Source organism: Notamacropus eugenii, chromosome 3, assembly GCF_028372415.1.
Source record: "Notamacropus eugenii isolate mMacEug1 chromosome 3, mMacEug1.pri_v2, whole genome shotgun sequence".
NCBI lineage: Eukaryota > Metazoa > Chordata > Mammalia > Diprotodontia > Macropodidae > Notamacropus > Notamacropus eugenii.
The window spans coordinates 396077650-396103133 of NC_092874.1; the positions used below are offsets into that span (position 1 = coordinate 396077650).

General features: G+C 34.7%; 1 protein-coding gene across 8 annotated transcripts in view; it reads right to left on the reverse strand.

Moving 5' to 3' along the window:
* LOC140497201 (small integral membrane protein 10-like protein 3) overlaps positions 1-25484 on the reverse strand; it is a 45968-nt gene that overhangs the window by 6406 nt on the left and 14078 nt on the right. For 5 of the 8 annotated variants that reach the window (XM_072597845.1, XM_072597844.1, XM_072597850.1 and 2 more), the window contains exons 1-3: positions 12958-13045; positions 11462-12376; positions 8403-8500 (exon numbers count right to left, since the gene is read on the reverse strand). In XM_072597845.1, coding sequence (XP_072453946.1) covers positions 8403-8500; positions 11462-12301 — 938 coding nt within the window. In that variant the 5' untranslated portion in view covers positions 12302-12376; positions 12958-13045. Of the gene's footprint in view, positions 1-8402; positions 8501-10644; positions 12377-12957; positions 13046-25484 lie in introns of those variants that run through there. The other 3 variants (XM_072597847.1, XM_072597851.1, XM_072597852.1) reach the window with 3 other exon arrangements.

A 25484-nucleotide genomic window follows, 5' to 3' on the forward strand; every position in this document is an offset into this window, starting at 1 on the left:
GTACTTAGTGCACAGGCCTGGCTGGCCATTTCACTCAACTGTTCAAAAACTCTCAGCGGTTTCCTCATGGTCTCTAGAATGACACCTACCTCAGTCTGACATTTAAGGGCCCCCATAATCTGGTTGTATCCTATTTCATAATGCATCCCTTCACATAACAGTACAAACTGTAGTAAGCTCAGAATTCAACATTTTTCACTTCCTGTGTGTATACATTCATATAAGCTATTTCTCAGGCCTCCTCAATCCTACCTTTCAAATCCTTAGCTTTCTTCAAGGTTCAGGTTAGGCAGATACTTCTGTAAATTCTTTCCTGATGCCCCTAGTCATTACTATTCCTTCTCTTCTCAATTTGTAGTGTATTTACTTACCTGTGCACATATTACTATTCCCATAGCAAAATGTAAATTACATGAGTGCATACACTTGTGTCTTCCCCAAATCTCATTATGACACCTACTATGAAATGCTGGTAAGTTACCTAACCTCACTCACTATTTCTTCCTCTGTAAAATGAGGGGAGGGGTCATATGACTTCTAAGGACCTTTCCAGCTCTACACCTATGGTTCTAGGGTAGGGATTACATAAGTGTTTTGCTTTCTATGCCGAGTGCCTAAAAGAATGCCTTGCATATAAGCAGTACTTAAATATTTGCCTATTTTAAAATTTTATTTATATACTATGACTAAATTATATAAACTCAAGACATAATTGGTGACAAGTTGATTGTTAGCACTTAAGTCAACAATTTATTAGAATTTAAAGTCTTGAATAGTTGGCTCTGGTCTAGCTTTCCAGAATACTTCATATTACTTTCTTCACAAACTCTGTACATAAGCAAAACTGGTCTACTTGCTGTTCCCCAGAACTCAGCATTTCATCTTTCCCTTTCAAACCTGGGTGGAGGCTGTCTCCCATGCCTGGTTTTTTAGCATGTTTCCCTGTCTTCAAGGTTCAGCTCCTACATGAAGCCTTTGCTGATCTCCCTAAGTTATTAGTGTTCTTTCTCTTCTCAAATTATCTTGTTTTTAACCTACTGGTTTATAAGTTGCATCCATCAGTAGAGTATAAACTTGAGAACAGGGCCTTTTTCTTTTTGCCTTTCTTTTGCAGATAGTAGGTACTTAATATAGATTTGTTCAACTTAATTGAACTAAAAACCAAGTTGCTACTTGATGAGATAACATCATATCAAGAAGAAACCAAAACAGAAAAAAAATCACAAATACTTAGATATCTCTTTTTCAATGGTCACATTAATTTTTAGGACTCACATTCAAGTATTAAAGTAGGTACTTCTGTGAACTATTCAGGATTTTAAAAAAATATTAAAGATCTTCATCACCACAAATAAGTTGCCATCTCTCTGTCTACTTATAAATGGTATGACTAACATCTGAATTAAGCCTAATATTTGAGTTTAGCTAAAGGTCACCATCTCTGGTATTAGCCAATGGTCACTATCATCCAGGTGTGTTTACAAAAAAAAGTTCTAATTCAGGAAATGAGCGTATCTTTGAGCTTATATTTATGACAGGGGAAAATTGATGGGACAGAAGCTAAATGAAAGGATATATGTTTGCCCAAATAACAAGTAAAACTTTTTGAAATATAAATTTTGCTCAACTGAGACAGTTTAATGTGCTTTATAATGAAGGGTGATGCTGTCACTGAGCCAAGGTCAGCTACTTAACCACCTGCCTTTTAGTAAACAGTTATTCTTACCTCATTAAAGAATAGTGTATTTTTAAATGTTTTTTCCTATCTTTTTGTTCCTTTGCTTTTAGAAATATAGTTGAAAGTATTACTGCTATTCAATTAATAATATTTTGGCTTTACTTTAAGTTTGTCAAATAGAAATTAAAAATTTGTCAAATATAAATAAAAACTAAAAAATACTTTATCCTTAGCTAGCTGCTTCTTCTGGACTACATAATAATGCCAGCAACATGCCAGCCTTAGAAGTGATAGCCTGATTGATAATTTCATAACAGAATACCAACAATTTAAAGGAAATATGATTTGAAACTCCACCAACTGAATTTGTCACCATCTTGATAAAATACAATTTAAAAGCCAAGGACACAAATACTTTGTGGACTTAACAATTCAAATTCTTTTTCAAATCTTTTTTACTACTTCTATTATCTTTCATTCCCTACAAAGTTTTTCTATCCAGCAACTATCTGATATCTAGTAAAGTGCCATTTGATGTCAAACCAAATGAAAATTTCTAATTCAGCATTTAAAGTCACTAAGCCCCAACTTGGTTGTTAATGGCAGGCATATCAGAAAAGCAATGCAAACTCTTTAAACTCATTTCATGTTTTTGGTAAATTTTCTCTCTAAAATAGATTACGCTACGCTTGGACTCAGGGCAGACTACAACAGGAGACATGCCATGAAGACAAGGAAAGACATGATCACCTTTGCTTTAAGTATCTCAGATATGTACAAGGCACTGCTTCAAGAATAACAAGAAATATAAACAAGCTGCTACCTTCAGGGAGCCTCTTTTCTAGTTGGAGATAAGACAGGTACATGAGGAGAAAAAATAAAAAGTGTCAGATAGTAATCAGTGCAACTAAGTGGTAAGGAGAGATAATAAGGGCCAACCAGGTGTAAAATCAGTATCATTTCCAGCAGGCCTGGTGAGACTCATGGAAAATGGGACATGATCTGGGTAAGATTTGGATAGATGGGAAGAAGAACAGAAAGAAGCATCTCAAACCTGAGAAGTATTTTTGCTGCAAATGTTATCTTGCAATCTATTACCACAAATGTACGGTATCCCTGCATCTTAAGCTATTTAAGACTTCTGAGACACTACACTTCAAGGCTTATTTTAAGTTCCTCCTTTCCACTGTGAATCATGATTTCCTATCACAGTTTGCTGTTTACAGCACATATAATGGCACGTACTCATAGTCTACCTTGCACTGCTTTCCTAATGTATTCAAATATTTCAGTATTGTCTCTCCAATTACATTATGAGGCAGGAGCTACTATCTCATTTTTGCAAGCTTAACACAAAGTATCTTAGGGTCTAGCAAGGTAGAATTGAATGTGATATTAATACTAAGTACAGCAGTATATTCTTTGACAAAGTGAAAGTCAGGCACATACCTCAAAGAGAACAAAAGAAGAAAGACTTATACCATGTTCTGTTAAAGCCAAGACCTGGAAAATACCAGGTACAAGTCAACTGAAGAACGGCTGAACAAATGATGGTATACGAATGTAACAGAATACAATCTATTGTGCTGTAAGAAGTGATGATAGTGTCAGAGAAACCTGTGAAGACCTACAGGAAATGAGGAGTGAAAGAAGAATCATTTCTATGTATCTAATGAATCGGATCTCATCCAATTGGAGGTATGATAAACATACGAGAAGAATGTATACAATAATTACTACAGCACTGTAAAGGAAAACAACTGTAAAGGGTTCCATTGATCAGGGCAATGACCAGCCACGACCACAGAAGCCTAATGGGGGTGATGTGTGGATTTGTTCTGCTTGACTGTGCTCCTTTATTACAAGGGAAAGCAAGGAACTAGGGATATCAATGCGCATACTCCCCTCCAAAAAAAATGTCAATGAAAAAATGTTTAAATGCAAAAAAGGGAACAGAAGGAAGTTCAGACAGACACACAGACAAGTAGGACAGCTTTGGAACTGACATTTTGAATTTAATATATGCTTTAAAAAAAAACTGTATATAATAAAAATTTACAGTTTCATCTACAATCATCTTGCTCTGCCCTTATTTGTATGTGGAAACGCTCATGTTTGTCAATGTTGGTGAAGTTCATGAAAACAAAAAAATAAACCGTAAAATCTTTTGTAAAAATTTTAAAACTGGGTGGTATTCTACAATTGTGTATCTTAAACACAAATCTCACAACTTTCAATTTTATAATGTGAATGTGAACCTCTGTGTGACTTTAAAGTTTTAAGAAAATATGATAAAACAGTCTCAAGTTTCCTGAGAATGAATATTCTCTCAACTATCTCCAGAGGATTTCAGACTTGGTCGAGAAACACTCACATCGTGCTTATGAGTGCAAGTTGTATAAAATTTTTTGGTGGAGTCTAAATACCAAATTCTAATTTTGTGAGAGGGCGTTTCACTGGGATAAGGCAGAAAGGGGGAAAGCAAATCACAGGACAAAAATTCATGACATCAACAAGAATGCTCTAGGATGATATATGCTCTGAAGTTATACTTTAAAATAGTAGGAAATTTCTGATATTTTAATCACCCACAGAACTTCCTGATATTGCAAGTTTCTCTGCCCTGTAGGGTACATGATATTCTTACGACTCATCCTAAATGTGATTAACTGCCATGTTCTGATGCACAGATGTGTCATCGCTTATACTAACATACAACTTCATACCTGAATATTTACTCTCTTTAAAAGACTACAGAGAAGAAATTAACAGTCTTATGTGAAATGACTGGTCACTTAAGAAAATGATATTGAGGAGTAGGTTAATATAAAATAAATTTTCAGAATACTGAAATATTTGTAAAATAAATTTTGGAGAGGGATGAAATGAATACAATAAGAAGTCCAAGAAGTTCATCATGTCAGTGATGGGAACTCAATGATTAAAAGAGTATTGCAAAATGAACTTTCAGGAAAAGTATGAAAAACAGACAAAAGCTTTATACAAAGTAAACATTAAAAACTTATGCAAAATTAATGTATACAAGGAATTATTTTCTATTTTAAAAAAAGAATAGTAAAGAAGGTACATGGAGTAACAGAAAGAGAACCAGTCTCAGGATCCAAGAAGGCCTGGAATCTCTGATACATAGTGGCTATGTGACCTGGGGCAAGTCATTCAACCTCTACAATGTTCCAGAAAATACTCAAACTTAAAAGCTGAAGAGTAGGTGTTGATCTACATTGATAAAGGGATTTTCCTCATGTGAAGTTCCCTATGCCAATGAAATCACAGCTCTGGTTGGAAAAAAAGAAAATAAGAAGTTTCGTTACAAAATGGGAAGTAAAATGTAAAAGAAAAGGCCAGTGGATTTTATATAAAGAAAAGCTCAGTTTTAGTTTACATACTCCAAAAAGTTTTCTGAAAAAATATTTTTCCTCACATATGATCTTAATATTTTGAAGTGACATTAGTGTCTTTTTAGCATAGTTATGTTTTCAAAATTTGTAAAGCACAAACCCTTTTCAAACTAAATATACCTAAAAATTCTAACCTTGGATAGGAGAAAAAAAAGTCTTGAAAACTGCTGAAAAGACAACCACTCCAGGCTTTCAGGTCAAGGGAGATTCGAATCAAGCATAAAGTGGAAGTGATGATTTTCATCAGCATTCAAGGAAAGGCACTTAATTTCTTTATTCATACTTACTGTTCCTCACCCAGGAAAGAAATATTTTGACTTATTTACCAAGGGAGAAACCTAGCAAAAGAAAGTTGCTAAAAAAAAAATTATGGTCCATATTGCTCAACTGAGTTTTCCTTAAAAAAAAAAAAAAAACCCCACACATAAATTATATAACACATACTTTCAAAAGAATTCTAAGATTTCAACTGCATTATAGTGAAGTGACAAATACAATATAACTGAGAAAAAAATATTTTAAAGATTTATACCTAAAGTTTTATTTGTTTTGTAGATCAAACAATTATAGGAAGAGCTTTCAAAATAAGAGGTATTTGTGCATTAAGATCTTGAGTCAACCATGCTTTATATTTAATCAAATGATGAATGGGTCTCATCTCAATTTCCGCAGTAGCAGAGAATGAAAATTAGAGAAAAAAACTATAGCTGATTGAACATGAAGTGTTTTTAAGTCCTAAGTAATACTTGTAAGTTACTAAGAAGTGAATCACTTTCGATCTAAACACCTTTTTTTCCAAATTTACAACACTGTAAAAATTCTACAACTGTTTTTTTAAAAAAGACTCATGAAGAACCATAATGTGTAGAAGTTGATAAACAACAAAAATCTTAAAAAAAAAGCAATGTTTAACATAAAGCTGTTTCAATCATTGTACCACTCAAAGACATGGATTTTGTAAAAATTACATAGCACATATTGTGAACCAACTTACCCTCCCTGTGTTTCCAAGAAGCCGTCATAAAAGGACACAGGTCTAAGGGGAAAAAAAGGATTCCTAGAAATTCAGTGACCAATGAGGGAATTGGCATGGGATAGCACCATTTTTGGTAGGGAAAAGAAGTGTGTAGAAAAACCATTTTAGAGAGGCAAGCCAACTATAGAGATATATGACAAAGAGGAAAAAAAAAAGAAACCCATTTCAGAAAATATCTGTATACTAACGCAGGATGTCAACATTTTACATTTAAATTGTTTTATATTTTAATGAATCTCCATACAAAAAAAACCCATACATAACATTTTTCCAACACACTTTATTTTCCTTTTTAAAAAACACCTCAACAGAACTATTCGATGGTTTTGATTTAACAGTTACAATGTTACTGTCCTATCGTAAGGTTTTATATATTACACTCAACAAATTAACAATCCACATAAGATAAATGGGGAGTTTCTGTTGTTGTTATGAATTTGATCTAAGAATACCAGAAAAAAAACAAGGCCATCACTTAGGCAAATAATCTGAAAACTAAATGCCTGGCTCCCTCTCGTGGCACAGGTGAACATTATCATAAGTCCTTTAGAGCATTCAGTATTGTGGAATGCACTATTACAAAAAAGACTACTTTTACACATGAACAATAAATTTTAAAGTTACTACAGAAATAAACTGGCATTTCATTAAAAATGTGTTAGATAACAAACTGCTAAAAATCAATACAAAGTTGTAAACATCATTTTGTGTAGACAAAAAACAACCTTAATTCAACGTGGCTGCTTACGAGTGCTCTAAATGAACACATAAAGTCTATACAAGTTCACCAACTATGGCTTGTTCCAGTTGTTTGAGCTAAAAATAATCAACTTGAATTTGGTGGGACTAATAAGAAAAAACACTTCAGAATTTACATTGGTAACAACTAATGATAAAATTTCATAATCTGATGTGATTAAATACAAGTTTGGCTTTGACCCTAACAGAGATAGTCACCTAAACCAAATGTCATGGGAAGAAAATCAGATTATATACCTAATACAACCCCTCTTTCCCCACATCACTAAAAAAAAATTGGCATTAAGCAAGAATATTTAATGAAAGATCTCATTTTCATGCTAAAAGCTGTATTAAAAGGATATCAAAATATGAAAAAGCAGGATGCTTCTTTTCTTGCCAATAGATAAAAAGTCTACTTTAGAGGATTTTTTAAAAATATGCATTCCTTATACATTTGATGAAAAGTCCTTTCATATGAAGGATATTCACCCAGTACTATAGTAGGCATTCTTATCCCTATGCTTTCCTCTCCCTTTACTCCTAAAGGAATCACATCAAAAAGAATAGCAATTGTATTAACTTCACTTCATCAGGGTCAGGAGTGATGGAAGAAATTGCTTTTTTGGTCAACCCATGAAAAACAAAACTCACTCTACTCCTCCTAAGACAATTTATTAAAAAAAAAAAAAAGTTTTGGTGCAATATCTATGACTAGAAACAAACTGTGACAAAATGAACTCTGTTCCTAATGGAGATATCCTTCCAGAATTCTTTAATTGAGCCAAAGAACCTCCAATGCTGTATACACTGAAAAAGCATCAGATTCTAAAGTATTCAGTCACCAGACCATAAATTTGGAAAAGTGGCAAAAAATGTAAAGAGACATTCTATTATGAGCTCTGCTACTAGTCTAGACCCCAGAAATACAACAGTTTAACTGATACACTCCTCAAAGAGCTCCACAAAAGCTGAACACATTTCATTCCAGCTGTAATTTCTGCTGCCTTTTTTTATTTTTACATAAATAATCTGAAACCAGTGAGTATGTGATAGACACCTAACTATCAGTCACTCAGAATATAAAACCTACTTATATTTAAATATATAATATTTATATTATACATATTTACACACATATGTACATGTATACATGTGTGTATGCATGTATACATATGTGTATATACACATATAATATCCATCCTTTTGTTGAACCATCCCCAGAAGACTGACATTTCTAGCTCTTAATCTTTGCCAAAGTTACCAAAATAAAAGTATATCAAACTGTTAAGTACCTATGACCCAGTAGGAATATCCTCTGAAGGTTTTACAATGAATAAAACTGTCAAAGTAATCTGAGATTTTAAATGAAATAAAGAAAATCTGAAATTTAAGTAAGATCCTGGAAACACATAAGCATTGTATAATTATATTTTTAAACTTATTTTTAAAGGGAACAGCATCATTTTTGTAAACTCCCACATGATGAAGGGCATACTCTTAAAAGTCAGAACAAGGACAGTTTTCTTACCTTTCTTTAAACAGTTCACTTTTTTGTTTTCTAGTAGCAGAGAGACTCTTGCTAGGTAGTCCAGGAGGAGGCTGGCTACTGACCACTGTCTTATAAAACTAAATTTCAAAAAGCATTAAACAGTTAACCAGAGTGTTTTACTTTGTTAACACTATGATGATCTACAGCTGCTCTAGAAAAATATCCCTATATTATTAGGTAACCAAACAATTTAAAAATAAAATTTACCATATATTCTATATAGAAGTACAGTCAGTCTGCAAATGCTATAAAACTACAGCTTGTGCTCTAGAAGAAATTCCAATGATTAGGAATTGTTCAGCCTTAGTAGGTAATGAATGTACTGTCAAGAATAATTCCCATGTCTGACTTTTATCAAGGCTATAAAGTTCCATACCGACTAATTCAAAAGATTTTTGTTTAAAAAGTACTTTCTCCAAACAGGACAAGCCTCAGAGCTAGTAAAGGTATATACTTGTATTTTAAAAATCATCTTTTAAAAATGAGTGAAAGTTTATTCCATTAAAATTATTTTCCCAAGCATTTTTCCTTGGGAGCCATGACCACTGAAAATACTTTTTTTCCAGTGAAATTACAGTAGTGCAAACATACTGTTCTCCAAGAATAGGATATGTAGGATAAAGTGCAATGTCAGTAAACGTATTTTAACCTAATTAGACTTGCTTAGTCCTTGATAAATATGCAATGTCGAAAAGAAACAAAAGATTCCACTAGGAGTAATAACTCTTTAAACTTTAAATAAGCTTCAGAATTCAGAAATACTTTGCATTCTCTGTCACTGCCAAACTGGGGAGTGGGGGATGCTCAGGCACCATAGCTTCCATTCTGAGTCCCTCATACTTTCTAAAAACTAGAGACTCAGAATAACTGCCGTTTCGGACTATAAGTTCAGGCACTTTTCTGCAAAGGCCTTTATTTCCTTCTGCTCAAGAGGTCAGAAAAAGAGAGGATTTTTTGTTTGTTTTGGTTTTGTTTGGGGTTTTTCTTTTGGGTTCATAAATCTGAGGAAATGTACAGAGAAAATTCTAGAGAATATTTCAAATTATGCATGTGAAAACACTGTCTTGTGCATATGAACGTACTGTACTTGAGAAAGTCCTTTCTGAATTTAAGCGGTAACAAATTTAGGTTAAAGCCTAAAACATATTTGGCTTCTCTATTTATAAAGCAAGTAGACATAAAAGCAATAATGACCTAACTTTTAAAAGTTAACACTTTCTGAATTGCCTTTTGTTGTTTACAGATTTGAAACTTAGTCATTATCCCCCCAATCATCTGCTTAGATGTGATAGAAAAGTGATTACAATTTCTAAATAAATAAAAACCACTAATAAAAATCTTATTTTTTTATATTTTACTTTAAGAACTGCTATTTAACCCTCAAAAAGTCATCCACTGAGATAAACCAGTGAAGTTACTGTTAAAATGCACAAATAATTTGACATCTATATTGTCAAAACTATAAAACTTGAAATGGGTCTTATATAAATTAAATATGGAGGCTATTTGGCTAGAAGAATCTCACCTTAGGACTTCCACATTTATGGCCTCAAAATCAAATGTTTATACTAAATAACTTTACTCTGAAAAATAAAGAGGAATCATATAATTTCACAGACTTATCACCTGTACTTTTATGAACTGTCAGTCCTTGGTTTGGGAACCAACTTCTTTTCCAAAATGCCTTTGTTGGTATTTGAATGTAGTATAATTACAGCTGAGTTGTCCTCAGTGCTACCAGACAGGATTTAGTACAGAAAACACATGAAAACTTCTGTATTAAAACATTTTCACATAATACAAAGACTTGTAGACAGGGACGTGCATGGACCTAGTAACCTAGTATATTATCAAAAGAAAAATTAGGAGCTAATGCATTAAAAAGTGAAGATGACTTTTTTGTCCTCCCCCAATCTAAGCTTTTATTTAAAAGGACATTATTTTTATATAGCTACAAGTCAAATTTCATTTCAGCACTTGAATGCTACCTGGGAAATTCTACTGCTTTTTTGCAAATAAGCTCAATGCAATTCTACAATTTAAAAGGCCAATAAAATGTTTAAGAACAGGCATGGAAAATCATGGAACAAAAGAGGAAACATTAGAAGGAAGAAAATTAGAAGGAAACAAAAGAAGAGTTTGGCAAGAAAATGTTTCCCATTTTAAACCGTACCAGACTACTATGCTTTTCCTTATTTCACAATATATCAATGACACTGGGTAGAGTCTCCATGACCATAACTTTAATTGCTGAGGCAAGTCTGTTGGTAACAAAAAGGACTTTCTGAAAATTTAAATTTTTCCATTCAGAACATATTTCAATCCCAGAAAATTGGGCCCTTTATAATGGAAACACTTGGTAGGCCAATCTATAGCTGAACTATCAGCCACTTGCAAGTTAGCTTTTCAATTAACATAATACCATAAGGTTTCTGAAGATCAGAGAAGTGAACATTCCTTCTCACAAGAAATCCAATACTGCCATTTTTAATCTTAGGGCCTCTATTTAAATTTTTTTAAGTTGATCAGGAAAACAAATTTATAGTGAGAAAGGAAATCAAACTTTACTGCAGGTGTTTAAAACATTTCTACAAAATAAAAAAACAACTTAATGTTAACCCAGCAGAGCCAGTAATAGATGAGTTTAATTTTACATGGGTCACACGCAAAAAGATGCTGAAGATTGAATTTTGACAGTAGCCCTTTAAAATGGAAACTGAAGAGTGCTTCTTCTAGTGAGAAATCAGTACTGCAAAAACATTAATATTCTCAAAGGCTTGCCCAACTCTGAATGCGTCATTAGCACAATTTTAAATACTTCAAAAAAAGTTTCCTGACATAAAAATGATTCCTTGTTGTAACAATCAGCTTCAACAAAACAATTCCAGTTCTACTTCTGTTACATTTGCCCAATCACACAAACCTGGGCAGAAACTGAATAACTGTACTGTTTGCAATTAAATTCAATTAGAAACATTCATTTTAAAGAATAGATTTTACATTAACCTCACTATTGTTTCTCATTGTTTTGTTTTTACCTTAACTACTGCATGCCAGAGGTTTGCTAACGCAAATGCTCGTACAGCTAGCAACCACAGTGCTATCTGAAGATTGTTTGTTGTACATTTTAAACTTGAAAGCATTTTCTTATATTCTATTGTTTGCTCTGAAGACATGAACTTTAGATAGTCAAGAAAAACATATTTTGTTTCATCATTCAGAAGTACTTCAGGGTATTCACACAGTGTTGCAGAAAGGACAGAGTGCAGCTGAGAGAGTTCTAACTCAGTGCCTACTTCCTCAAAAAATGCACTTTGCAGTTCATCCTCAAAGATTCCCATTTCTAACTGCAGTAAGCTTACTTTTTGTTTGTATGGTAGTTCTGACAGCCAGAAATTTGCAAACCGTACAAAATTATCCCCTATGTTACACCACTCTCTGAGGTCATTAATAGAACAGATAGCTCTTTCCAGCCAGTCACTCACTACTGCTTCATTAATACCACAGAAAATCTTAGCAAAATGTTCTTTTGGAGGAAAAACCACATTAACTGACTCTTTCAGAGCAGCTGCTCTAGTTGAATTTCTTCTTGTTGATTTTCTCAAATAAGGAGGCATTTTGTTACCAATGTGTGGCAATGGATCAGCCTTACTCAAACAATTCTTCATCTCAGAACAGAATAGCTCTTTGTGTAAACTTCTGTTGAAATCAACTCCAGGTTTATTTGACCAGGAGTATGTGTCTGGTAGGTGAGGGATCTCCTTCTGCTGTCTTTTATTAACTTTACAAAATACTTTGTTGGAATCAACGTCTTCTTCCCCTTTCATGTTAATGAGGCAACTGCCCAGAGTAGTTCTTCTGTCTTTCATAGTTTCCATCTTATGAAGCAGTAAACCCAGAAATAGTACTTTGTTACAGTCAGCCGAATATATTCAGTGGATCTCAATATGTACCTGAAAAAAAAGTATCAAATTAGTATCTTTTTTGAATTATAATATTAAAATATTGAAAATACAAATCTAGAACAACTTCAAAATTTTTTTACTTAGGAATAAATATATTCTTTAATATATATTCAATATCTTTAATGTGAAAAATACTAATGGGTCACTACTATATATGAAAAGCACAAAGTGGTCTAAAGTCAAATAAAAACCTATCCTAAACAGATAAAAACATATAGATTTCATAATCTTAAGCAGAATTGTTATTTTAAAAATTCACTACTTAGCTCTTAAAAAATATTCCTCAAGCTAAATAAATCACTGCACAATTCTTCCTATCTCCTCCCTCACCATTTAATTTCACGGTACTTTAAAAATACATACATATGTCAGTAGATGTTAGAAAGGGTTGACTAAAGTCAGGAAGTCAGCATCAGTAAAGTAATTATTCTAAGTATCTTTCACTACCATGTCTGCAGGAAATTAACTAAAAAGGAAGGCTCTGGAACAAATCTTTCAAACGAATCTTTGAAATATGCATTCGTGAAGGCTCTAGAGGAGTTTTACTAAATATTTTTGTATTAACTTACATAGTACATGATATCATTCATAGCTTATGTATAGGCTGCCAGGAAGTGCTTCTTTGGGGGAAAGGGGAGAGAGCAAAGGTAGCAGCCCTTCTTAATGTCAGAACCTGGAGGGACAAATTAAACTTGAAAATTAAGTTTGAAAGGAGAAAGAAGTAAAATATTTCTTAAAAAAGCCTCCAGACTGTCCCTGCTATCTGTCTGTAGGTACAGTTGCAATAGAACATCCACTTTTCTATTTGAATCTGAGAATTCTGATGCATGAGGCCACCTAGGAACCTCATGGAGACAAAAGTTGATCAGCCCATACAATATGAAAATTAAGTTAGTTCCTCATCGCCTTAGAATTTTGCAGTAAAGAAAAAGTCAATATGCCTCTGAAGAAGTGCATATTTCTACAAGCCTGACTACCAATACTTTAAATTTGCTCCAAATCATAACACCTGTTTTCTGTAGTGACAGCTACTGAAATAACTAGTCATACATTTAATAAAAATGAGAGCAATGAAATATTTTGAATTGCCACTTGACATGACTCAGTATCTTCCGTAAAAAAAAAAAAAAAAGGTAAACAGATATTAGATAAAATGGCATTTTTACAGTCAGAAATCACAGAATTTCAGAGCTGAGAGCAACTTCAGTAGTCATCTGAATCCATCCCACATCCTAAAAATCCTATTCATATTATCCTTGATTAATGATCATCCAGCCTCTACCTGAAGTCTTCTCCAATGAGAAAGAACCCACTCTATTTTAAGGCAGCCTATTCCACCTTTGGAAAGCTTTAATTGGAAGGAAATTTCCTTACATCAGGGCAGCTAGGTGATGCAGTAGATAGAGTACCAGACTTGGGAGTGGGGAAGACTCATCTTCCTGAGTTCAAATCTGACCTCAGACCACTTATTAGCTGTATGATACAAGTCACTTAATCCTATCTGCCTCAGTTTCTCCAACTGTAAAATGAACTGGAGAAGAAATTGGCAAACTACTCCAGTATGTTTGCCAAGAAAATCCCAAATGGGGTCATGGAGAATCAAGACATGACTGAAAACAACTGAACAACAAATTCCTTATATCAAATCTCTAAAAATTGCAACTGTTGCTCCAAGTCCTGATCCCTAAGGTCAAGTGGAATAGATCTAATCATTCTTCCTCCTGACAATACCTAAAGACAGCTATTATGGAGGGGGGGGTGAGGGGGCGCAGAGCCAAGATGGCAAGTAGAAAGACGCACATACACTAACTATTCCCTCACAGCCCATAAAATACCTGTAAAGAAAGACTCTCAACAAATTCTGGAGCAGCAGAAGCCACAAAACAACAGTGGAGGAGATTTCTAGACCAGGTTGACCTGAAAGGCTGATGGGAAAGGTTTGTCGCACGTGATGCGGAGCGAAGCCCATCCCAGCCTTGGCCTAATGGGAACAGGACCAAGCAGGCTTCAGGGACAGAATTCCCAGTAGCAGCACAGATCCCTCAACCCACAGATGCCAAAGGTCAGTGAGCTGGTTTTTTCAGCTGGCCAATTGGGGGCAGGGTGTTTCCATAGGTCTGGCCTCAGGCAACATAAGCAGACTCAGCAGGAAGAGGGGCTCCCAAGGCAGGCAGCAGACCTCATTCATTGTTGAAGGCCTCATCAGAAAGCCCCTGGGGGAACTGAGCAGCTGATCTTAATCTCACACTGAATAGAGGCCATGTCCCCACCTAAAGCCCCTGGGAGAACTGAGCAGCTGACATGAATCTCAGCCACCAGTGCTGGCTTGGTGGATCTGGACGCAATGTGGTTGTAGAGAAGAAACTCTACTACTCACAGATTCTGGGCACAAAAGTTTCTTGTTGCTCCCAGACCAGTATACAGGCTTGATTGTGCCACCCTGGAGGAACTAAGATCTTACAGATTCCCTACTCTTAACAAAGGACCCAAAACTCAAGTAATTGGTTGGGAAAATGCCCAAAAAAGGGAAAAAAATAAAACTACAGAAGGTTACTTTCTTGGTGAACAGATACCTTCTCCCATCCTTTCAGATGAGGAAGAACAATGCTTACCATCAGGGAAAGACATAAAAGTCAAGGCTTCTGCATCCCAAACATCCAAAACAAATATTCAATGGCCTCTGGCCATGGAAGAGCTCAAAAAGGATTTTGAAAATCAAGTAAGAGAGGTGGAGGAAAAATTGGGAAGAGGAATGAGAGAGATGCAAGAAAATCATGAAAAGCAGGTCAACACCTTGCTAAAGGAGACCCAAAAAAATGTTGAAGAAAATAACACCTTGAAAAATAGGCTAACCCAACTGGCAAAAGAGGTTCAAACAGCCAATGAGGAGAAGAATGCTTTAAAAAGCATAATTAGCCAAATGGAAAAAGAGGTTCAAAAACTCACTGAAGAAAATAGTTCTTTAAAAATGGAGGCTAATGACTTTATTAGAAACTAAGAAATCACAAAACAAAACCAAAAGAATGAAAAAATGGAAGATTATGTGAAATATCTCACTGGAAAAACAACTGACCTAGAGAACAGATCCAGGAGAGACAATTTAAAAATTATGGGACTACCTGAAAGTCATGATCAAAAAAGAGCGTATAGATCATCTTTCATGAAATTATCAAGGAAAACTGCCCTGAGATTCTAGAACCAGAGGGCAAAATAAATATTGAAAGAATCCACAGATCACCTCCTGAAAGAGATCCAAAAAGGGAAACTCCTAGGAACATTGTAGCCAAATTCCAGAGTTCCCAGGTCAAAGAGAAAATATTGCAAGTAGCTAGAAAGAAACAATTTGAGTACTGTGGAAATACAATCAGGATAACACAAGATCTAGCAACTTCTACATTAAGGGATCGAAGGGCGCGGAATACGATATTCCAGAAGTCAAAGGAACTAGGAAAACCAAGAATCACCTACCCAGCAAAACTGAGAATAATACTTCAGGGGAAAAAAATGGTCATTCAACAAAATAGAGGACTTTCAAGCATTCTTGATGAAAAGACCAAAGCTGAAAATTTAATTTTCAAACACAAGAATCAAGAGGATGAAAAGGTAAACAGGAAAGAGAAATCATAAGGGACTTATTAAAGTTGAACTGTTTACATTCCTACATGGAAAGACAATATTTGTTAAGTCTTGAAACTTTTTTCAGTATCTGGGTAGTTGGGGGGATTACACACACACACACACACACACAGCACAGGGTAAGTTGAAGAGGAAGGGATGATATCTAAAAAAATAAAATTAAGAAGTGAGAGAGGAATATATTGGGAGGAGAAAGGGAGAAATGGAAAGGGGCAAATTATCTCTCATAAAAGAGGCAAGAAAAAGACTTTTCAATGGAGGGAAAAAAGGAGGAGGTGAAAGGGAAAACGTGAAGCTTACTCTTATCACATTTGGCTCAAGGAAGCAATAAAATGCACACTCATTTTGGTATGAAAACCTATCTTATCATACAGGAAAGTGGGGGAGAAAGGGATAAGCAGGGTGAGGGGGAGATGGAAGGGAGGGTAATGGGAGGAGGGGGCAGTTAGAAGTCAACACTCTTGGGGAGGGACAAGGTCAAAAGAGAGAATAGAAGCAACGGGGGGCAGGATAGGATGGAGGGAAATATAGTTAGTCTTACACAACATGACTATTATGGAAGTTATTTGCAAAATTATGCATATACAGCCTATACTGAATTGCTTGCCTTCCTAATGGGAATGGGTGGGGAAGGAGGAAGGAAGAGAAGTCGGAACTCAAAGTTTTAGGAACAATTGTTGAGTATTGTTCTTGCATACAATTGGGAAATAAGAAATACAGGTAATGGGGTATAGAAATTTATCTTGCCCTACAGGACAAAAGAGAAGATGGGGACAAGGGAAGGGAGGGATGTTAGAAGGGAGGGCAGATTGGGGGTAGGGGTAATTAGAATGCTCAGAGTTTTGGGGTAGGGGGAGGGGAAAGATGGGGAGAAAATTTGGAACTCAAAATTTTGTGGAAATGAATATTAAAAACTTAAAATAAATAAATTAAAAAAAAAAGAGCTATTATCCACCACTATCCTACAACCCTATTCAGTCTTCTGTTCTTTAGGCTAAATATACCCTTTTCTTTCTAATGAATCTCATGGAACTCAAGTTCTTTTACCATCCTGGGTGCCTTCCTCTGGACACTCTCCAGTTCATCAATGTTCTTAAAATGAGGGGTTCAGAACTAAACATCATTCTTAAAGATATGCTGTGACCATGGCAGAGAATAACAAGATTATTATTCAAGGAAGCTACTGGAAATTCTTAAGACCAAGAAGAACTAAATGAGTTGTAGAGTACTGACGTTTTGCTAAATATAAACACATAACACAATACAATAAATTACTAGTGTCAAAATTCACAAATAACATTATTTTTATAATGTATATGTGATTTCATTCATATGAGGAAACTCCTATCACCAATAGAGATCAACAGTTCCTCCACATCTAGAGTTACCTGGGCCACTGAATCTGTGACATGCCTTCAGCATTGCAGAGCCAGTATGTTTCAGAAGAAGTGCATGTTTATTATGTTACAATAAGTAATAAACTATTAATGATAATAGCAGCTTAAGTTTTAAAAGCATTTTAAGATTTACAATATATGTCATTCCCATCTTATAGATAAGAAAATTCGAACTGAGGGCAATTAAATGCCCACAGTCATATAGCTAGTAAATATGCAATCTGGGATTTTCAGATCAGAATATTTGATTCTAAATACAGAGCCCTCTGCCAAGGGTTTCTACTACTTTTCAATTCCACTCACAAAAAAAGAAGTAAACCTGTTTCTCTGAAATCCCTTCAATACTGTTTCACTATTTCAAATTATTTCCATCAATTTGTAGGATGCAAGGTTAATTTGATTTGCACCTCTGATTACTTTTATTTTATTATTAGGGAGGTTAAGCATTTTTAAGTGATTAACAATTTGTATTTCACCTATTGTAAATTGTGTATTCATATTCCTTGATTATTTTATCCATTAGGAACTCCAAGGTATCTTTTAAATTTTTAACAGTTCCTTACATATTTTTACTACCAACTTTTTCTTCTGTGAAATACATCATCAATTTAATTTTATTTTGGTTTATGTTGTTGTGCAAATTTTTTTCATTTTAATGTAATCAGGCACATCTATCCTGCCCCTAATAATTTCTCTTGTTCATTTAAAATAAAAATTATTCTCCCTTCTGTAACTGATATAAACATATTATTCCAGTTTTTTCCATATTCTAAAGTTAATTTTTATTTTTAAAACCATCATCCAGCAGAAATACTACAAACTGTAGTATGCAGTGTGAGTGTCAATCTAAATTCATTCCCTGACACAATACTAACCAATTTTTCCAAGCAATGTGTTAAAAAAAAAAAACTTATAGAAAATAAATGGAGATTTTTTTATGTGTGTATTTTATTCTTTGCACACCTGATTATGTTCCACTGATCTATTTCTCTATTTTTTCCTAGCACCAGAGATCTTTAATAATAACTTCCATCTAGCTCTTAGGAAAAAAATTGAGAAATAGATCCCGTGGAACAGAGTAAAAGCTATCGGACATGCAATCAAATAAGACAAAAGTTAGTATATTTTGACTCTTCTCCCCATTCTTTATTTTCTATAGATTTTAAAAAGTACATGAACTTGGAAAAACTGTTTTTAAACACATGTACTATTAGTAATATGTCAAGGATTAAGACTTAACACTGCATATCCTTAACTAGAAGAAATAATAAAATTCGTATGGAATATCAAAAAGGTCAAGAATCTCAAGGTAAATAATGAAAACAGAAAAGTTCCCTAATGAAGTGGACACCCTAATGTCATAAGATTTCAAACTAAACTATAATACAAAGTAGAGCACGCCAAAATTATTTGTACCAATTTTTAAATATTGAAGCTGATCGATGGAACAGATTAGGCAGGTGAGACCCAGAAGCAATCAAACATAAGTAGCCTAATGTTCCATAAAACCCAAACAATAATTGTTGGGGAAAAGATCCCATATTCAATAAAAAAAATCTTCTGGGAAAAGTAGAAAGCAGTTTGGCAGAAGTTTTAAACCAACATGTCATACCATATGCCATAATAAAAGTTCAAATGCATACATGACTTAAATATAAGAGGTCACATTTAAAAAAATGCAAGTACAAAGTACCTTGCACAACTAGGGATAGGAGAATTTTTAACTAAAGAAAGGACAGAGGTTATCAAAGGGATAAAATGGCCAATTTTGATTATATAAAACTGAAAAGCTCTTGCATAAACAAAAGCAATGCTGCTAGAATTAGAAGAGAAGCAGTTAAAGTGGGGAATTCATGCTACAATTATCTCTGTAAATGGTTTGAAATCTAATTTAGGGGTATGTATGTGTGTATATGTGTAGATCCATCTACATACACATATATGATGCAAATATGTAAAAAGAAGGGTCATTTTCCAAAAGATAAATCATCAAAGGATATGAAGGATTTTCAACAGAGAAAATAAGAGCTATCTACAAGAGTATGAAATACAGCTCTGAATTATTAAAAAGAGAAATGACGAGTTAAAACCACCCTGAGGTTTTATTTTACAACCATCAGTTTGGCAAAGATAAAAAAAGACAAAAACTGCATATACTGGGAAGAAAGGCATGTATTATTGGTGGACCAATGCATTAGTTCAACAGTTCTGGAAAACAATTTGGAATTATATTAAAAAAATAATTAAGCTATAAACATTCCCTTAAATCCAGGGATATTACTTACCTGGCAATATGCAACAAGGACATCAAACATGAAACAAAAGGCCTCATCTAACACAAAAGTATTGATAGGAACATTTGTTACAGTAACAAAGAAATGGTAGTGCATTCCCATCAATTTTGGAATTTTATTGTGCTGTAGGAAGTGATATATAAAAAATTCAAAGAAGACCTGGATTAACTGTAGCAGAGTGAAGTGAGCAGGCCCAGGAAAACGATTACAAAGGACACAGCAATGCGAAGCAAAGCAATGCTGAAAGGCTGCATCAGTGCCCTGACAATTAAGACTCTGGAGGATCTGGTGGTGAAGCATTTCGAACACAACGAGGTCAACGCTTTCACACTTGGCTGTTTTTCTTGACTGTGCTTATTTGTTAGAAGGGAGGGAGTCACTAGAAAATGATAGTGATATGTTAAAAAAAAAAACTTTAAAGGGAGACAAAAGATAAAATTAACTACAGTTTTATTCTTATTTTTTCTTGATCTTTATTACTAATAAAAGAATGTCTATAATTTTATGAGTCAATCTTATATCCTAGAAACTTGCTGAATTCACTTACTCAAATATTTGGTTGAGGCAAGTGGATTTTCTAAATAAGGTATCAGGTAACAAAAAATAGTATTTTGATCTCTTCATTTCCAATGACAATCCTTCTAACGTTTTTTCCTTCTCTTACAGAAATTGCTACCATTTCCAATACAATACAAAATAGAAGTGGTAAAAAGGAGCACCATATTTGTACCTCTTTCTCATGAGATTGCTTCAAAACTTTTTCCATTGCATAGTATGTTGGCTCAGGCTAAAATAGATAACTTTATTATGTTAAGGAAAATCCTTCTATTCTTGTTCTCTTTAGTGATTCAAGCTAAATCCCTTAAAGATTCCTTAAGATCACTTAACATAATTATTTATAAACCTAGAAATGTGCTCAAGTTCTTTTATTTAGAAGACAGTTTAATAAACTGCACAGTTAGGTCATTTTCCAAAAATACTTTTGTAGATCATCATAAAAATATAACTGGCTCTAAGCCTACAACTATTCTTGTCAACCCTTCTCTAGTTTAAGCATTATAGATTCCTTTTTCTTTGGCCATAAAAAACTTTCAGATATTTCCCAAATATTTAATAATAGTTCACAAAATCTCTTACCTATTCCTACTCATACAGGTATTCCCTAATCTATAAACAGATCCAAAATTCCTGTATCTCTGCTCTTCTCTCCACCATTACTTACATGGCCCCTGTTATAGCTACTATGGGACCCACTGTAAGGGGGAATAGAAGATGGGGGGAAAATGGGAATTGTGGCTCCCAAAGGCGAAGTGTACAACTTGGGAGAATCTGATGCCAAGAACATCCTTCCAGGCAATAATGCCCTGTTTATCTAGTAGTGTTCTGCCTAAAACTATCTCACATTCTATGAAATCTTAGTATTTAAGAAATCTATGTTAATGAGAAACATACAAATAAACAAATATCTAAGAAGGTCTAGGACTGGGCTATTAATCATATACACTGACAACTCAAATCTTATCAGCTTTCCTACTTGAAATTGGCTACATTGAGAAAGGATTTCTGATTGAAGAAATCAAAGATAGGTAAGATAGACAGACCACTGAGCATTCTGACAATCTTAAAATTAACCTTCCTGTGTTGCAAGGCTAGAGGGAAATAGTGTACTACTGGATGGAAATGGGGGAAAAAGGTCCAAAAAAATTGGGAGGGCAACAAAAACCTAACTTTGTCTCTTTTAAAATTCTGCAAGAGAGTGACCCTGAAAAAGGGATGGAAGCCATGGTTAACTATGCTTTATCCTAAGGTTCTGCACTTCATGATCCGAAGTCCTAAAACCAGGGCTAGTGTTGACGTAGCTATATAATGAATCAGGAAGTCTTCTGTAATCTAATTTAGAAAATATCGCCATCGTTTACTGCATACTTCAGCAGAAAACACATTCTGATTTAAGAAAACAACTTACAAATCTTCAAAAGGAGATCCATTCCTAAAATGAAGACTACATAGACGAGAAAACTAATGCCGAAAAGTCAAGTGGTCCAGCGTTTTGAACCCACTCGCACTCGGCTGGAGGGGAGCAGAGGAAGAGTTCCATCTAAACACCTCCCAAATGATGTCCATGAAAACATCAACAGAAAAGGGTGTGTTAATTGCACAACAAAATGAAGTACTTTTAAGTTCAAGAGCATTAAGTTCATCATGAATAAAAATTACTCCACATGTAGGAAGCATCAATGCACAGTTCTGATCCAGGGAAGAGACAAAGTTGAGAAGTCATGGCCTTGGTCTCTTATTACTGACTGTATTGACTGAAAACATAGAATACAGAATTTAGACTCACAGACACCAGAGCTAAAATGAGTAATTAAGGAAAACTAGGATATGTGGGTAACAGGGGTGGGGAACCTGTGGCTTCCAGGCCACATGTGGCCTCCTAGGTTGTTGGGTGTGGCTTTTTGACTGAGTTCAAGTTTTACGGAACAAATCTTTTCATTAAGGGAATTTCTTCTGAGAAGTTTGGATTCAGTTAAAGGACTGCATTTGAGGGCCTTTAAGCCACAGGTTCCCCATTCCTGGATAGAACCTAGTTATGTCATTAATCTGCCCCAAATCCTCAGTATTACTAGGTTTAGAAGAAAGGATCCATACGTATAAAACTATTTATAGCAGCACTCTTTGTAAATGCAAAGGGAGTTGCCCATCAACAGGAGAACAGCTGAACAAATCAGTGTATAAATGTAATGGAATACTTTTGTGCTGTAAGAAATGATGAAAAGGAGGATTTCAGAGAAATCTGGAAAGACTTGTATGGACACACAGGTAGCAGAACCAGAAGTACAATTTAAACAATAATATTTTAAAGACAAAGAACTTTGAACAACTTAAGAACTGATAAACATAATGACCAACCAAGATTCCAGAAAACGAATGTTGAAGTATGATACCTACCCTCCTGATAGAGGTGATAGCTTTGCAGTATAGAATGAGCCATATTTTTGAGACATGGCCAAAGCCAGAATTTGTTTTGCATGTTTGAAGTAAGGGTTTGTTTCAAGTTTTTCTCCCAAAATGAGAATAGGAGAAAAAAAAATTTTGTTAGTTGAAAAAAATAAAAAAACCAAACTTCAGTTTCCCTATAGTCTCTTTAGTAAAAGTTTTACTTTTACTTTACCTGACACAAGTGATATAACCTAACTCAGGCCCTACTGTGGTTTAATCATGTCCAACATGACCCCATTGGGGTTTTCTTGGCAAAGATACCGGAGACATTTATCATTTCTGTTCTTAGCTCATTTTACAGATGAGGAAACTGAGGCAAACAGGGTGAAGTGACTTGCCCAGAGCTGCACAGCTTTTAAGTGTCTGAGGCTGGATTTAAACTCAGGAAGATAAGTCTTCCTGACTTGAGGTCAGCACCTTGCTTGTCTTCCACTAAACAACTCAATAAGCACTATATTCCACAGCCAACCTAGACAACCCTCTCCCAAACTCACACATTTTCACACTTCAGTGCCTTTACTAGGATTATCCTCTATGCCTAGAATGTAAAGGAAAGGATAGAATACGTATTATATTCCTTCCCATGCTTTAAGAGCCAGACCCAAACACCACCTGCTCCAAGAAACCTTCCCTAATTCTGCTCTCTTCTCCCCACTGACCCCAACTTAGTAAAAACCTCCTCCAGACCTCATGTAGCATTTTATTTTCTCTAAACCATTTATATAATATTGTACTTACTCTATTGATATCTTATCTCTCTACTAAACTAAAACGTCCTAAAGACCAAGACCATAACTTCTCAACTTAGTATCTCCCCAGTGTCTAAGGACTATGTTCTAGTGCTTTATAAAGATTTGTTGGTTGACTGGGGATATACTTCCCATATTTTAAAAATTAACCCTAAGGAGGACAAAATGTCTCCCCACAAACATGCCTAGTGTCCCTGTTAGGGCCAGGCAAAGCTGGACGGAAAATTTCATAATGAATGTCCAATTCCCATTATGTCCTGCTTTTAGCACCTTACCTTCATTAAGCTAATAAGTATTTATTAAGCACCTACTTAATCTATCACTGCCACATCAACAGGCTCTTCTAAATGTACCCTCTCCTAATTCCTTCACCTAACCAAAAGAACAATGAAGAAGCCATATAGGTTATACCTATTCTTAAATGAGCTCTGAGTCTTCTTATAACCTAGCTAATCTTTCTCTTTCCTTTTATCTACAAATTCTTAGAGTTTATCTCTACTCTGAGAACTTCCTAACTACTAGCTTAATCTTGGACTCACTTTCTCAATGGAATTCAGCAATTTATATTCTAAACTTCTTAAGATCAATGAAAAGTTCCCCACTGCCATATTCAATAGGGTAGTCTGCATAATTCTGCTTGCTCAATTAACAAAATACTATTATTCCTGGTCATTAGCTCTTTATCCTATGAGCAACGACTATTCCTTAACCCTTTCTCCAACCTAGGCTTCAAGGACATTATTCTCACCAAGTTTGTTTCATTTAGACAGCCTGACGAAGTAGCCCAACCCTACTGATTCAATCACCCTGAATATAAAGACAACATACAATGCTTGTTCATACTTCATGCTTCAGGTGGTCCTATTCCTTACTTAAACATGTACTAAACACCTGCTATATGCAAGGCACTGTGCTAAGAATTATGAGAGCGTTAAGATGACTAAGACTTCCTAAGTTTACAACCTAATAGGTAAGGCAAGACGTGCATGACTAACACATAAAGCAGAACATGAAGAATTGCCATAAAACTGGTACAAAGAGCAATCCTAGACCAGGATTTTAAATTGGTTTCTCCTATTAGTCCTGAAGGATTATTGGGGAAATCTAATAAATATTTCCTTTGAAGTTTTTTAAAAAGTACCCAATTTCTAGTATCCACTTTTACTCTGGGCAGGGGGCGTCGGATGGTGGATACGATCTATCAACCGCAACAGCTTGACCTCAGAGTAAATTTTAATTTCTAAACCCCAAGATCTTGGACCCAAACAATAAAAAAATTCCTAACGACTAACAGAATGTTTACCACCAACTAAAACTGAATAGGAAAATCAGTTTTTCCTTTCCATTGTGTATAACTGAAAAGCTACAGGACCTTAGCAATATCTTTATTCTTCTTGATGAGAAGACTAGCAGTTTTTCACTGATCAACTTTTAAAACTGGTTTAGATTCACACAGTTCTCAGGACAATACTTCAATAAATTTAACGTGGGCTACTGCCTCTAACACTGCAGATGACAATCCATCTGGGTCTTTTCATTGTGCAAACTTCCTGTCTATGTACTCTCAATGTTTCATCCCTACACTGGTCCCAGGAGCCTTCTTTTAGCTCTTAATATTAGATGGGTACAAATGCAGCATGTGGAGTTATCTCTCATTCTTGATAAATCCCTCACACTGGCCAACTTCTTATAATTATTGATTTTGTTGTTGATGGAATATATTAAAGCCTACTCATGCCCACATATGTCTATTATACTCCGAGTAACAATTTTGATTATGGTATTCCAGGTTTTATAGCTATTTACCATTCCTTGAAGAATACAGGTGTGAAGAAATTTGGTTTTCTCTCATGGAAAATCTTGAATTCAATTTAAAAGCACCACACAAAGGAAGATTCACAGTTTTCATACAGAATTGTCTTCTTGTGCCCTGTTGTGTGTACAGAAATGTTCTCATTTTCTCTCTTTCTCTCCCTCCCTCATGTTCAATATCAAAATAATTTTTTAAAAAAGAAAA